Below are 16,571 nucleotides of genomic sequence, written 5' to 3'. Positions count from 1 at the left end.
CCATTTGGGTTTTGGGGGTTTTCTTCTAAGCATCCAGTTGTCTAACCATAGAATTGTAGAACTTTAGGGGCTGTAATGGACCTTAGAGATCAACTAGTCCCCAGCCCCCTTGTTATGGGCAGGGACACCTGCCACCAGAACAGGTTGCTCAAGGCTTCATCCAGCCTGGCTGTGAACACTGACAGGGTTGGGGCAGCCGCAGCCTCCCTGGGTGACCTGTGTCAGTGCTTCACCACCCTCACAGGGAAAAATTTTCCTAATAGATAACCTGTATTTCCCCTCCTTCAATTTGTACCCATTGCCCCTTGTCCTGTCATTGCAGGTCCTGACAGAGTCCCTCTCCAGCTCCCCTGTAGCCCCTTCAGATACTGGAAGGTTGCTACTTCCTCAGCCTGTCTTCACAGGGAAGATGCTCCAGTCCTCTTATCAACTTTGTGGCCTCCTCTGGACTGACTCCAACAGTTCCATGTCCTTCTTATGCTGAGGACACCAGAACTGTGTGCAGTATTCCAGGTGAGGTCTCATGAGAGTAGAGGGGGAGACCAATCCCAATCAAACACCAAAGCCAAGTTCGGAATTTCACTTTGTCTTCAATTCAGTTTTTAGAATGTTTTTGCTTTTACTTCTGACTAAAGAAATATCCACCAATGCCAATTAAAAGTGATAATGCTGCTGCAGAGAACAGAAATGGTTGTAAAACATTAATAGAAGCCTCTTTTTAAATGATATATCTCAAGTTTACCAATAAACCTGTATGAATAATTCTATCCACCAGATGGCACATGCCTCACATGTTACTTCAAATATAGTCCAACTTCAGTGACAGGCACGAATGTTTCCTGTTTCTTTTTCTTCTAATGTGCAAATTTCACTAATATTTCAGAATTTATACAGTTTCAGCACATGAAAGGCTACATGCTGTAATCACAGCATGGAAAAATGAGTCAATTTCCACACTTTAAAATACACACAGCCATCTCTGAGCAGTTTTGAAACCTTAGCCTTTGCCCTCCCAGCGAGGAGATGCTAATACAGTTCTACCAGGAAAGTTATACCTGTAACACTATCCTTGCAGAGATCTGCGTCAGCATAAATATAGTATAAGAATTCTTCTCTAATGAAGTTTTATTGTCAAAAGAACTGCAGCAAGACAACAATTTTATCATTTTGGGTATCGTATCACATATTCTCACTCACTTATGACCTGAATATGTGTGTACATGTACACATGCATGCAAACCATGTCTAATTGGAAATCAATGATGACAGTTATGCAGAAGCCCTGTCAACACTTTCAGTGAGAGTTTCAAGGGAACCTAAGCCTAAAGTTTCAAACTGGACTCCTAAAATCAAACCTGTCAACCCCTAAGACTTTTAAATTCAGATTAGATGTTCGGAAAAATTCTTTCACTGTGAGGGTGTTCAGGCACTAAAATATTGCTCAGGGAGGTGGTGGAGTCACCATCCCTGGCAGTGTTTAAGAGGTATCTGGATCTGACACTGGAAGACATGTCATATGGTTTAGGAATTACAGCAGTGACAAGTTAATGGCTGGGCTTAATGATCTTAGAGGTCTTCCCCAGCCTTGATGATTCTATGATTCTGTGATGATTCTAAATGTTGGTGGTCTGATTATGAGAAACACAAAGCTTTCAGCATCTTGAAAATCATGATAGCTTTATCCAGAGTACTAATTAGCAATTTTTGGTGTCTAATTTAAATGCCTGCATTTAGCAATTTTGGCTGCAACATTTTTGGTGAATTCTACCTTCAGATAAGTATAATGAGAATTACTGTATAAACAAAGCTTTCTCAGATCATCTCCCTCCTGTTTTGGGTGATCAGCTCTGATAAAGAATAGTTAAAGACTTTATTCTTTCTCTGACTGTTGTCAGTCAGCTCAATTGCATCTGTCCATGGTATTTGGCTAAGCCAAAGGCACCACCTTCGACAGCACAACAACTGGTTGGACAGTAACATCTTGCATCAGTTAGCAAATAGGCCTTTGAACCAGGGATGTACAAAGACTCCTGGTCCTAGAGCCATTTGGTCCAAGCAAATCCTATGATCAAACTTGACTCAGGCAGGACACACAGAGTGTGTTTTCTTGTAGGCCCTTCATTCTTACCTGTGTCTTGTGTTAATAAATGTAGAGGACCAAAGGCTGAACATGTGTTAATAGACATACTAATAAGGAGACCCTCTTAATGACAGAAGACCAGATGAAAGAGAAAATCAAGTGAAGTACTTTTGTGCTAGAGAAAGTTGGTGTCAGTGACTTGCTCATAGTGCTCACTTATGGAATATAAATTAAAGGTCAGAAAAGCACAAAAATTAAAACTGCAGAATGCTGAGTGGCAACAACAGTGCCACGTTTCAAAAATAGTGGGGTTTCAAATTGCCAGTCAATAACTTGCAGTGCTTAATCTATTCTGTGGACCTTTCTTGAAAAAAAAAAAAAGTATATCTGTGGACCTTTCTTGAAAAAAAAAAAGTATGATCTTTCATGTACACAATAATGATAAACCTGTTCTAGACAAATATATCCCAAACTATTATCCCACAATGTTGATCCTGACAAGTCATTAAGAAGCTTTTTCCCAGTCCTAAGTGGTCTTGAAGACCTTTGTACCTTAACATCTTGGCCTAACAACATGGCAAGGTTTTGTTAAAAATAAATACCTGGAAACCTTGAACTCATTTTTCTCCCCTGCAGGCATCCTGTGCCATCCAGCCCCTGCTCACCTGGTAGCTGCAGCTGCTCCAGGTCTCTGGTACAGCTGTGGGATTCCCTCCCAAGCACCTGGAGCTGACACAGTCACAAACAGCACAGACAGAAGCTCCATGATGTGATTCAGGACAAGCCTAAGAGGTAAGACATGCTAATAGAAGGAATAGCATTTTCTTCCCTCCTTCCCAAAATCTGAACATTAAATGGTAGATGTGTGCAAGGAAGGCCCTGAAAGAACTCTGCCCAGGTCAGCAAGGTTTCAGTAGACCATAATTTTAGTGGTGTTGGACCCTGGGTTTCAATGCCCTCAGCCCACTCACAGTGCTGAAAGGAGTCATAATACCTGATGAAAGGACTACAGCAAAGGCAGAAGCAGCACTTTAAAATGTGAAATTAAAAGGTACATATGCTGAAGATTATAGGCCAGAGGAGAGCGAGGCAATGAAAAAGGGCAATATGGACATGGCTGGGGCAGAGGCATAAGTTAGACTACAGAATGATGATAATTCTTACAGGGCTTTTCATTTTAATTTCTTTTTTTAAAATTACATTTCATGTCAACTTTTCTTCTTTTCACCAAAAATGAAAACAACTTATGGTCTAGATTAACTTTATGGGGGCCAGTATAGTGTTTATCAACAGAACATGAATCAAATAATCTCAATCAAAAACTACAAAATTTGATCCAGCCAAGTCATGGACTCAGTCATGGGGTTCCAAGCTGTGGTGCACATACTATTAATGATAGACAATGTTACCAAAGCAACGAAAAACTCTCCTTGTATGTGTACAAGTTAAGTACTACTCCTGCCATGATAATGGCAATATATGAACGAGACAACTTTGGGAATCCTGCTCCTCCTCTCCAGGACAGAGGTAAGCACAGAGACTCGAGGGAGCAGCAGCGGTGTTAAATTTTCTGATATGCCTCATATTAGTCTTCTAAGAAACTTTGTTATTCTAAGCTTTCAAAAATTAAGTTTCATTCTATTTCATTATTCAATTCCATTTGTTGACCAGGTAAGAATTTGAAACTGATTATTATCAAACCTGAGACTCAGTAACTGCTTGCAGATCTGTGTGTTTTAAAGTAGCACTCATTCAAAACTAACCAAAAATCATGTTATTTTCACCTTATAATTTCCATAGCAGAAAATACTGTTCAGGAAAACAAAAACCTACAAAATACCGTCTAATTAAAACCTCAAGAAGCTGCTAAAATTCCCCAACTACTGAGCCTTGCTACACACGCTTAGCCTTGCCATGCCAAGCCTTGCCTGTGTGTCTCAGTTCAAAATGAGTGAGAAATCAAATTATGACTAATAATATCTCCAAATTCTATTAATTTTCCTTAAATTTCTACTTGAAAGTGTATATATTTGTATATAACCATCATGACAACACTAGCACTGGTTCACATATATCTTAGTGCCACAGAACACCAGCAAAACTGTTAGCTCTGGTTAGGTTTGGAAATCAGATTTTGCTGGGCTTTGCTCTCTACATTTTTCAAGTCCCAAAACTCAAAGGACCCTTTGTCAACTATCTCTTATTTTCCTTCCAAGTTTTTCATAGAACACTGGCTCCTTTTCATTAGTTCTTTCAGTTAACTACCTTTCATATCTCATTAGCAAATTCTGCCCACTCCTGTTAAATCAATTTCCATGTCTTTTACTGAATGAAAAAGGGATTTTCTGGGTTTTATTCTCTTGGATCCACTGAGTCACAACCACATGGGTATGTCCTGTGAATCTGCTTTCATCTTGGCTGTTGTTTTCCTTGTGGTTTTTTGAAGACTGAAAAAATTTAAATTCAGCAAGGATCAGAGGAATTTAGTCATTAATGCCTAATATAAATACTAACTAGCAAATACTTCTTTTTTTCCTGAGGAGTAGAGCAGGAAAAAAAGCTTAAAAATGCACTACCCTCTACAACAACTTGATTAAATGGTCATTTAACTTCAGCCAAAAATACCAGCTCTTTTGAAAAGCCAATTTCAGTCTCAAAGTATAATAGTACAACTATTTGCATCTAAATCATCCAATGTGAAGTCTGAATGCTGTTCACCAGCCTTCACAGGGGAAAAAAATCCCCAAAAAGAACATTGAAAGAAAGAAGACAAAAAAAAAGAAGTTAAAACTGAAATATAACAGCTATAAATGGTACAGACACCACATGTAAATTCATATAAGCTCAACAAAGCTAGACCTAAGGCTAAGAAGCAGCAATGCCCATTAAAACCACACAGTTGCATGAAGAAAGAACTTCAGCCTTAACTATTAGGCTTGGATGAAGAGTAGATTGTGATTACTATGAAAAAATACTATTTAGTAGTAGAGAACTAAAGGAAAATATATTGGGAAATTTTATATAAATATATAATAATAATATATAAGTGTATATATAGAATATCGAAAAGACTGAAGGATAAAGGAGGCTCCATAAAGACCACTCATCTAGGGAATAGTAAGCAAGCTGAGGGTAAGTTCAAGAATGGCTCTAGGGGACAAGAACAGACAGCTATTTGATAGACTTGAAGTAAAAAGAGTAAAACTAGTTAGGAGGAGTTATAACTTACTTTTCAAGGGAGAGAGGGGAATGCTTCCCCCTTCCCCTTCCCATCACTGACTTTAATGAGAATCCCCATGGAGAATTCCAAGGTCAGGAAGGCTAGAAAGAGAGAGCAGATCTTGGAGTCATCCACCAAAATTAACCTTGGGAGAAGGAGCCTGGAAAAGCTTTAGGGAAATGAAGACAGTGCAAGATGCAGGGGTGAGTCTTTTTCAAATGTCAACAGCTGGACCATATCCTGAGATAAATGCTATTAAGGCTGGCATTTGTAGAAGTCTGCAGAGCACTAAAAATGGTATGGGATAAGGCTTATAAATGGGTAAAAACAAAAAATAGTTGAGGGATACAGAACATTGTCTAGGGGAGCAAACACATTCTCTGAGGTTCAGGAGCTGAGACCTTCAGCCCAAGTTCTTCCTCTGCTACTCACTGATAGGATGGACAGTGACTTAACAGGCAAGGAATATTTAAAGCCCTCAGTCCAGGGGAAATCACTGGCCATGGGAGCTGACACACTATCCTCTACCCAAAGCAGTCCAAAAACCAGGGGAGAGGCTGAACAGGACAAATATGATGTAATGGTCAGGTCATTATGTAGATCATATATCAGATAAATCAAAATATTCTCATATGAACAAAAACCCTTGGAACTGCTTGAAAAATTCCATCACACACACCCAAATTCCCCACACAAAGGTTCACCCTGGTGTTTCCGATGCTGAATGAATTTTTCAGTATCAAGTAAGTTTCTTGTAGAGCAAAACTTTGTAATATATGAAGCATCTAGGTACTGCAAACAATATTGCATCTTTTGAATTTCAGCATAACTTTACTGGTAATGGTGTCCAGCTTATTTGTTTTACCCTTCCATTACTGTCCTTCATTTTATAAAGGTAATTTTAATTCTGAAACAAACTGTTGATGCATTTGTCTCCTCAGCAGCTGAACCACTGGCAGGAAAAACAGGAAACAGCTGGCCAAAGCTAAAGCATGATGAGAAATGTATCCAAAACTGAAAAAAATATGACTCAAAACTGATCATCATTTACAAAGGCTGGTTTTGCAGTTTTTCCTAACCAATGGCAAAGAAACATTGCAAGCTAAAGTATGTGTGCAGTGATTCACAAATGCCTGTTAAGATAAATCAACTTTGTCACTCAAAAGAAGCATTCAAATTGTTGTAAAAGTCCATCCACAATCTGTTGGTTAAAGGAAGATAAAGAAATAAAAAACTATTTCTGGACTACCAGAGAATAAGAAAACTAATATACAGCTGTTTCAGATATGATCCATGTTATATTTCATGCTTGGTGATAACCTCTACCTATCTTTGCTACAGTCACTTGGTGTGAACAGACTAAAGCCTCTTTTATGCTGACAGCAAATCACTACACCACAATGAAATGTTCATGTAGCAAAAGAGTTTGCACTCTAGTAGTTCTCCCTGACTGCATTTTAAGTATCAGGATCACAGAATTTTAGAGGTTGGAATGGACTTTAGAGATCACCTAGTCCCAATCCCCTGCCCTGGGCAGGGACACCTCCCACCAGAACAGGTTGCTCAAGGCTTTATCCAGCCTGGCTTTGAACACTGCCAGGGCTGGGGCAGCCACAGCCTCCCTGGGCAACCTGTTTCAGTGTCTCACCACCCTCACAGGGAAAACTTCTTCCTAATATATAACCTGTATTTCCCCTCTTTCAATTTGTACCCATTGCCCCTTGTCCTGTCACTTGCAGCTCCTGACAAAGAGTCCCTCTCCAGCTTCCCTGTAGCCCCTTCAGATCCTGGCAGGTTGCTCTGATGTCCTCACTCAACCTTCTCTTCTCCAGGATGAACAGCCCCAACTTCCTCAGCCTGTCAAGGAAGGCAAATTTCAAAAGGACATGTAGGTAAGCCAAAATACCAGTTAATTTCATAGAAGGGAAATATTCTGAATTCTCACAAAATAACCATTTTTTCCCATGAATATATATACCTTTACATACACAAACCACCTAGTGGAATCCCAAGATTGTACACAACAGATGGGAAGTCAAATGCTGTGGGTCCCATGGCAACTGTAATGTGGTTATATAAAGTAAAAAATCTGACATATGCACAGGGTCCAAACTATAATGGCCTCAGGAATGTGGCAGGATGCTGTAAAGTCACTTAAAATAAATTCCTCACTTAAAACAGAGAAGATTGAGGACAGTTTTCTCTCAGGAGACTTTTCCTTGATTCAACTCACAATTACATTTAGAAGAACTCTCCATGGCTCAGACACAGTCTCATGTGTTTGCTGAAAGATAAACTATTCAGAATTATCATTCAGACCTTTATTTAGCCTAGAAATATTTAGTTGCTGATTTGCTATATATATTTTTCTTAAAAACTTGTTTTATCTTTGCTCTTATGCACATAACCCTAAAATTCCCTAATATTAACAGTTGGAACCGGTGGGTAAGTTCGATAAGTTGTTTTTCCCCCACTGGAAACTCAGAATATGTCTTTTCTGCAGACTAGAGTGCAGCACACAGCCTCTAAGCTTACTGAGATAAAAGACAATTTAGCCACAGCATATGGAGAGTGTTTGGGCAAGGTTTATCTTCTCCAAACCCTGAGTGAGCTCACTAACAACTAACTGCCTCTAAGTATAGAGGACAGATGAGATCACCACTTGTTTGTAAGACAGCTAGGATATGGATTCAAGTCCAGCAGCAGTGCTTCCACACAGTCTGGTAACATGCACAGCAAATAACATCATGTGCAACTGAAGGACACTGTGGGAAGTTTCATTTGTCAGGTTAACAATCCCACCTGAGTTATATTACAATGCATTACACATATTTATATAGAGAATATCTTTTAGCTTAAAACTATAGTTTTAAAACTGCTTAATATAAGTTTGGCAAACATCTGTCTCTCAAAATGTTTTACATAAAATTACAGTTCCTATGAAGCCAATAGCTCCATTCTGCACATGCTTCTTTTTCTCCCTCCAAACAACATTATCCCAACAGGAGATTTTAAACAGATTATGGTATGACCAGGATTTCACCCATTCTCTAATACTTGCAGGGAATTCCTAAACACTTTAAGAACTAAGACTGCTGTAACAAAAAACTAGAGCAGCTAATAATACATCCTTTGTTTTGCCCACAATTTACTAATGAAGGTCTGTACCTGTTGTGATTGCTTGAAAACAATTTTTACAGTGTCAGGAAAACAAAATAAAATTGACCAGTACATAAGAAGCACTTTTAATCATCTTAAAAGGAGCTCACATTTTTATACTGCGTATTCAAAGTCCAAGTGGTGGCAACACTCAATAGCTACTGGAAAAGCTAAAGGGAAAAACCAAACTGACTTCCACAAGAGTTACAGTATTCAGAGTCCTGCAAGAAGTGCATGTGTTGATTTCGAAGTAAAACTGAACTTTTTCAGTACTGTTGCATGTTTCCATGCTATGACAGCAAACTCCTCTGTAGGTTTCTGTCTTTGAGTATCTGCTGTATCAAGGAAATCTTAAGTTTTTACCATAAGTGTTACAATTCCAGAGATGAAAAGACTCTTTTCTACTTCACAAAAATGAGAAGACAAGAATATTATCTTGTGAGAATGACCACAATCCAACATTTTTTCCTCTCTCATACTCGTGTATGGGATTGATAAGCACATCTCAAAAGTGAGTCTTCAATCTCAGTCCAGAAATTATTCTATCTGGTTACAGCTGACAATGTTAAAAACATGGTTATATTCACACAACCTGCAGGACCATAGAAGCACTGTCTGATACCTGTGTTTTGCAGGAAAGTAATAGCTTCTAGCTATATAATTTTCTAGTGAAATTATTAGGAGAATGAAAATTTTTTGAAGTTACAAATGGTTAGAAATGCCAGGGCTAAATATTTGTGTTTCCAGCACTGCTCCACTTCCGACATTCCTGATGGAAGCTGTATGCTGTCACACTGCCCTGAGTCACCCTGGTTCCAACTGCTGCACTGATGTAATCAGCTTTGGTTGGTGTGGGAGCACCCTCAGAGCACCCCTGTCACTTGATACTCCAGCTCATATGTACTTGGATTTGGTTGGTGTGGGAGCACCCTCAGAGCTCCCCTGTCACTTGATACTTCAGCTCATATGTACTTGGACGGCACCTAAGGGCTATAATATGCTCAATTGCTAATTTTCTGTTTAAGCTGTCACCAGTCTGTATTTTCAAGAAAATTCTTCATGACCAGAGGGCTCAGAACCATTATCAAATCACTTTTCACAAACAGCCTCATATCTTATGGAAGATGCCTTAGGTATTGTGGCAAGTATAATTTTACAGTAGATATTTTTCCACAAGTCCTTCTTGACACTCCATACCGATATGTGACTACCAAATTATTGTTGGCCCAAGCTTATTCCAATTTAGACATCTTTCTTTTTAAAATAAACTAAAGATTGTAGAAGAAGCAAGATAAATTAAAATATATATGAAATGTCATAAATTCAGATTTTAGTTGAGACTGATCTTTGTATGGCACAGTTTTTATTCACTTATACCAGAGTAAACACCCAACTTGTCAACAGTCCATACAGGTAATGGAGATAACTTGTTTCAAGTGAGAAAGAATTTAGGAAGGTCTCCAACTCTAACACTCTGCAATGAACTCTTTAATGTGCTGCAGGGAGATTTTCTAAACCAGACCTTCATGCTTCTTTACAGTTAATGAACAGTCACTAGAAGGAAAGTCAGAAAATGTGGAAAAACTGAAGGCATAATATATTGCTCTTGCCAAGACTCCCACACTATTGGCTCTAAAAACCTTAGTGTGCTCACAGCTAAAACTTATTGTTCATAATTTGGCCTAATATTGTTAAAGGTATAAGACAACTACAAAATAATACAAAGTATTAAGATATATAACTCAAACTCTGTCACTCAAAATTGATTTTTTCTACAGACAGAGGGTAAATTTTCTATTTTTAAAGCTTGCCTTTAAAACTGGAGTAACTCAACCCAAATCAAATATAAGTATAGAGCTACATTTTAAAAAGTTCAATTTATTTTTACAGCACTTACTGAAGGGAAAACATAATTTCATGCCTATTTGGATTCCCTTTTGCCTCTCCAATTTTTTTCCAAGTAGTCAATTTTGCTCATTAACTTTTTTCTTTAAACAAAGAAACACAGGGTCCAGGTAGAATAAAAACCAGCTCATCCATACATACCAAGTATTTTAACATAGGAATATAAAACTTTATGTCTAAAACCCATGATAACATTGGGCAGAATACTCATGCACGGTCAGATAAAAAAAATTAGAGTGGAGGAACACACCAGCCACTCACAGATTATTTGCTTTATGTCATTTTTTCCTGTAAATTCCTTTCAGTGTGTTGGACTAGAAATTGTAATTCAAAATGGAAAACCAAAAAATCTCGAAGCTCAAATCTGCCTGTAGTCCACAATATGGAATCACAAACCAGCCTTTTTTGTTATCTTTAAAAAATACAAGCATAGCATGAACTTTAGCATAAAGAGCACTGCTACATTTTAGCTATGCATGCAAAACTGTGAGGGAAGAGAGTAAAAGTCCAGTTAAAGAATTCCAGCTTTTAAAATATGTAGTAAGAAGGAAAAAACCTGTGGGACAACCACATATAACAGAAAGATATCATCACAGTATACCCAGACCTGAAATTTCTACAGAAACAATTAGGAATAACCGAGAAGTGAAACTGGTAACAATTTATTTCTTAGGCTGCTTTGTGGGTTGTGAATCTCACAGAGTTTGGTAGAATAACTTCACTGCTAAGACTCCTATGGCCAGGTAATTTCATGTGGACACTCCACAAGCTTTAGGTCTACTACGTCATATCATTCACCTGAGTGAAGCACAGCACATAAACAAGGCTCTTATGCTGCTTTTATTATTAGCACAGAGGGGAACTCAGTTGCTTTCAAGATTTTGTTTCACTTCTTAAGAATGAGCATAGGCCTCTTCATAATACAAATTTTGTTTTGAATGCACTGGAAAAGTGTATCTTCCAATATGCTACTAGATAAAAAAGGAGGTTATTCATTCTGAGAAAATATTGACAATAAAAGGTTACAATTAACCCAACACTAGAGGAAAAAACAATCAAAAATGTTCCTCTGAATATACAGCATTACTAACCCTTCCTTTGTTCATAAACGTATTGCAGCAGTTGATATAACAAGCACCTGTATTTAGTTGGTGCAAAAGGTTGTTGAAACTGTCTAAGCAGACATTTTTTCCATGCCTGATAGTGAAATAATCAATCTATCTAAATTTTCAGCAATGCCAGAAAAGCATGCAATAAGGATACACTGACTAGAGTTGCTGATACAGCTCTGGGAGGGAGGGAGGCTGCAGGGAGAGGAAATTGAGGTCTCTGTAGGTTCAGAATTAAAATTAATATTTATCTTAGTTACAAATGTTTATTTTAATTCTGAGCATATTCAGAATTAATAGCTAATTCTAAACAAAAAAAATATTCAAATACTATCAAACAGAAAAGAACTTGTGCCTGGTTCTATTTGTTTTAAAATATTATCCACGATGATTATTTTAGATATCACATTAATAAAACTGGACAGAAAAAATTTTTACCTCCAAATCTTATTTCTTAATCCTTAACTCCTTGTTAACATTTATCCCCAACTGCCTATAGCTCAACCTTGTAGAAAGAAAGAAATGTTAATACAAGACTCCTTACATTAGCCATGCAGAGTCACAAATCCTTGCATTACACTGATTTTACACAGGAATCACAGAAACACCATGGACACTACATGGAGGAAAAGAAACCCTGATGAGCTATACCAAATCATTACGTTAACTATGAAACACTCCTTCAAGATGAATCTATAATAGAATCATTATTCTACCTAGAAACAGATGTGGGGCAATTAATTTTTTTTAATTGTTGTCTTATTAGTATTTGGCATTTCAGTAGTGCCTTGGTCACTATGAAGACTGGCAGATACATCAGAGTGCTAACGTCTGTCTGAGCAGAGAGTCAAGCAAGCCAGCAGAGTTCCTGCTTCTTGAACTACTCAAACTCCCAGCACCAGGAATGTAATGACACAGCAAAGATAGTACTGATGCCTACAAAATAAGCTGAACTAAAGAATGCAGCTAGTATGCACTGCAACTGTGTTGTTGCAGCTGCCAGCTGGAGATCTCGAGATCACTCACCTGGCTTGAGAGAATCACCCTGCAATAGTCTAGTGAGCTGCCCAAGTTTAATATTTTGGTCAATGGTAGTCCTGGTTCCTTTTGCCATATTACACTGCCACCATAGCAGAAACACACCTTCATATCAGGATTAAAAGAAGTATGCTCCAGCACTGTGAAGCTAACTTCTCACATATGCCACTCTGGCTTTTGTCATTAGCCACTTTGCTAACAGGATGCAGCTGAGCTGAACCCAAGTAGCTGGATATACTGTCCCTGCCCAAGCAAAGCCAACACCAAAGCTTGCACTCTCATTGCTTGTTTCTATTGCAAAGTCTTTGGATTTATGACAACTTTCATATGTACTAATGTGAGAGGCTCGCTCTGTTCAACACAGACAAGCAAATGTCTTATGAATGGATAAAATAGCCATGTTACACACACCCATCTGGTAAGGGTAAATGGATATAGCTACAGAATGTATATAGCTACTGTATATAGCTACAAAACTATGTGCAAAATCAGAGAAAATACCCAACATAAAAATCTTCTCTCTTCATGTAACACGTACATTAAATCTGGAGAAGAGTCATCTAAATCTGCATTTAAAATATCTATAAACAGTACATGAAAAAGAATATAATCTGATGTATTTTCTAGATGGTGCAAAGCCTCTGTGCCACCTCCCTAAGCAGAGAAAGAAAAAATTATTCAGCAAGATGACAGTTCAATGCCTTTCCTTTATTAGCGCTAGAATTTTTATGTAAGGGATATGCACAAATGAGACCCACATTTTCCTGCTTAAAACATAAAGGTCTCTATTGTTCCATGTTACACCAGTACTGCTATGAAAACTTAATTTCTCCAACTTTTTTTTCCTCTTGAAGAACAGAACTACTGTTCACTTAGTTATTCCAAACAGAATGCATGCTCAAAGGGTGAGATAAGGGGAAAGAAAGAACAAATTACCACATTCATTTACTACTTTCTCCTTCTTCCTTTGATTATTTGCATGAAAGCCTCCTACAAACCCTCATAATTCATTATTTTAACCCAGTGCATACGTTCAACAGGTCCAGATATTGGTCACATCCACTAAGTTAATTTCTATGTTTGTGTAAATCCATCCCTAGTGCTAATAATACAAACCATAAACACGTAGAAATATTACTGCAGAAATAATATTTGACACTAAAACAACAGAAGAACAATGCTAAGATTACACATAAAGAGGTTAAATACAGAGGCTGGAAAAATAATAGTTTCTAGAAGGACATGAGGGTATTTCAGGAGGGCACAACTGTCATGGAGTCCCTGACCCACTGAGTCTGCTCTTCTCTTAGCACTTCCAAAATTTCAGGTAATCCATTTGATCCATTTTTCAGCAGAACTCAATGATTTTAAAGGCCTTTTCTAATCTAAATGATTCTATGATTCTATACAAGTGACTAACTTTTCTTCCATTTCAGTCCTACTGAAAGTTGTTGAAGTACCTGAGCACTAACTGCGAGAAGTTTCTTCCAGCAGAAGAGATTTACATTTATTTAGGGCCAGCTCACAAGCATAGCTTAGCTGACCACACTCTCTTTACCTTGATCCTTTTCTCCTCCCTAGAGCTTATTCACATATTTTAACAGAGAAAAAAAATCACACCCTTTTTTGCTATGCTCAGTAATCATCAACAGCTATTTAATTTCCATCATCACAGAAGATCTTTTACTGCTTAAAATAATATATTAAGGATGTGCTATGTCATTTCTGTAATAGTAATTTATGCATTCATGATTTCATTCTAAACTTAGAATTTTGTGTATTATCTAATTTAAGAGAATACAAATCAGGACAATATCAGCACATTAATATACATTATTCAACCATTACTTTTTAAAATTATTTGCAATTGTAGAAGCATCAAAATTATCAGGAACTTGGGGAAAATACTTTGCTTTGTTTTTCAGAGCAGCAAAGCTTTTCACTGTGGCCCAATACTGTCACATATAATATTATTATTATAGTTATGGAACTATTATATCATTAATACATTCATCAAAGGTTTATATTCACATATATGCTATATATATAAAACTGTGGAACTATAATGTAGATTAATACATCTATTTTATGTGTGCAAAACTAAAAATGTATATTTTCTATTTAAAATAGAAATATCTATAAAATGTGTAGATATTCTTATCTGCATATAGGTGTATTATATTCTTATATATCAATAATGTTTACCATATATAAATTTATACATACATCTATATATCAATATGTATCTATACACATTTTATATGGGTATATATGTTTATATATATGTATCTAAACATTTCATACACATATAAAATTATTCATTTTACCCTATGTCTATTTTAAGCCAAAATGAATTTCAAAGCATGACAATATAGTGTTTTTTTCAGAGCAGCATTCAACATAGTGTTCAACATGGTTAAGTGAAATATCCTATTCAGTATTACTAAGGGCTTACAGTCGAAGGCACTATTTTAGTAGAAAGATCATTAGGTTATTGAAACTTTAAAACCAAAACCAAGCAAACAAAAAAACAACAAAAAATGACACTATGAAAATCTTACCTCATACCATAAAGACTTCTCAAGAAAGGAATTAAATTTCCATTTTATTAATGACTGAATTATAGTTAGCTGTTCTGTTGTAATCCTAGAAAGCTTCAAGCCACTGTTGTTTCTCCTTTGCTCAATGTAAGTCCAAGCAACAGTTCCTATGTGTCCTGAAGGTAAAGTCCTAAAAATTGCTCTCGTTCCAGTATAAACTGATTTTTTAACCTCTTTATCGTTTTTACAGAAACGCCTTATTAATAATGTGGAACGTTCTTTTTTGTTTCTAAAAAAATCCTCTTCCAACTCTTCTTCACAGTTATCATTACAGTCCTCAAAATGGCTCAGAAAGGGCTTTGAGGGCATTCTTCCAGTAAAGTTATTTCCACAGAAGTTGTGACCTGAGCAGGCCGCTTTAACCTTGCGTGGTGCTCTTTCCAGACACAAGTACTTCTCCCTTAAAGCATCTTCGTACAACTGCTGCCCATTTTCATTCTCACAATTATTTGTCAGCTCCATTATGCTGCAAGTGGAGGCTGGGGAACCCGTGGTGTTACCATCCCCAACACTCACGGGCTGCAAGCAGTCATCCAAAATGAAGCTGTTGTGTAAACTGCACAAAGCCTTTGATATATTCCTTTCACTAGCACAATGCAAGTGAAAAAAGGCCACTTTATCAGGATCACTGCTGTCATTCTTATTTACTGCTGTCTGGCTTCTTAATGAAGGTCCATTCATTTTCAGCTGAATTTCAGCAAGCATGGCTCTTTCCAGCGAAACGGGAATTCCAGTTTCCAGACGTGCCTCTCCCCGTGCTAAAGGATCACAAGATTGATACAATTGTCTGCACGGGATATTGCTCTTGTAGTTTTTCTGTACAATGTTACAGTTAATGTTAAGAAATTCCACTGAATCAGGGATGGAGCTGTTCCTCTCCCAGAAGTTTTCATTACTCTTGTCATTAGACAGTTGTTCTTTCGCCAGAGAGAATATTTTGGGCACTGAGCCCTGCAGACTTTCTTCTTCCAGTCTGTGTAAGTATGAGAGAGCATGTGTGGTTTGCCTTCCCGGACTGGCAGTATGTCTTTTTATAACACTGGTGTCCAAAGCATTTTCAGTATTTTCATCTCCAGCTGACTGAGCAGGTATCACTTTACCCTGTACCACAGAGAGCAGAACAGACGCTGTCATCTCCTCAGAGGTCATCTTGACAGTCTGTAGCTGCTAGATGCGTGCTGGGGATGGGGGTGGGGTGTTGCCCACCAACCCTCACACCATGATTTCAGTGTAGGAACAGATTCAGTGCTAAATAACCAGGGAACACATGGTAAAATATGTTTTGATTGCTTGTTCTTGAATTGGGTTTTACAAAACAGTAAAATTTTTTACTGATGGGCTACTAGGCTTTCCTAAACTTGGCTTACTGGTGTGAAGCACTAACATTTTTAAACCAGTTTCTTATTGCGACGTAGACATTCAGCTTGTCTCTTCCCACAGTTAATTCTGCTGTCATGGGC

At 37.5% G+C, this 16,571-nt stretch overlaps 1 protein-coding gene across 1 annotated transcript in view; it reads right to left on the bottom strand.

The window, feature by feature from the left end:
- Positions 1-16,260, bottom strand: part of LOC103810720 (1-phosphatidylinositol 4,5-bisphosphate phosphodiesterase epsilon-1-like) — a gene marked incomplete at its 3' end in the record, with an annotated part of 100,277 nt that extends 84,017 nt beyond the window's left edge. The window contains 1 exon segment of the mRNA XM_009083636.1: positions 15,073-16,260. Coding sequence (XP_009081884.1) covers positions 15,073-16,260 — 1,188 coding nt within the window.
- Positions 16,261-16,571: the final 311 nt, after the last annotated feature.

The sequence above is a fragment of the Acanthisitta chloris genome, unplaced genomic scaffold (assembly GCF_000695815.1).
Source record: "Acanthisitta chloris isolate BGI_N310 unplaced genomic scaffold, ASM69581v1 scaffold21371, whole genome shotgun sequence".
NCBI lineage: Eukaryota > Metazoa > Chordata > Aves > Passeriformes > Acanthisittidae > Acanthisitta > Acanthisitta chloris.
The sequence above is the reverse complement of the archived record's forward strand: the minus strand, read 5'-3'. Positions and strand labels throughout refer to the sequence as shown.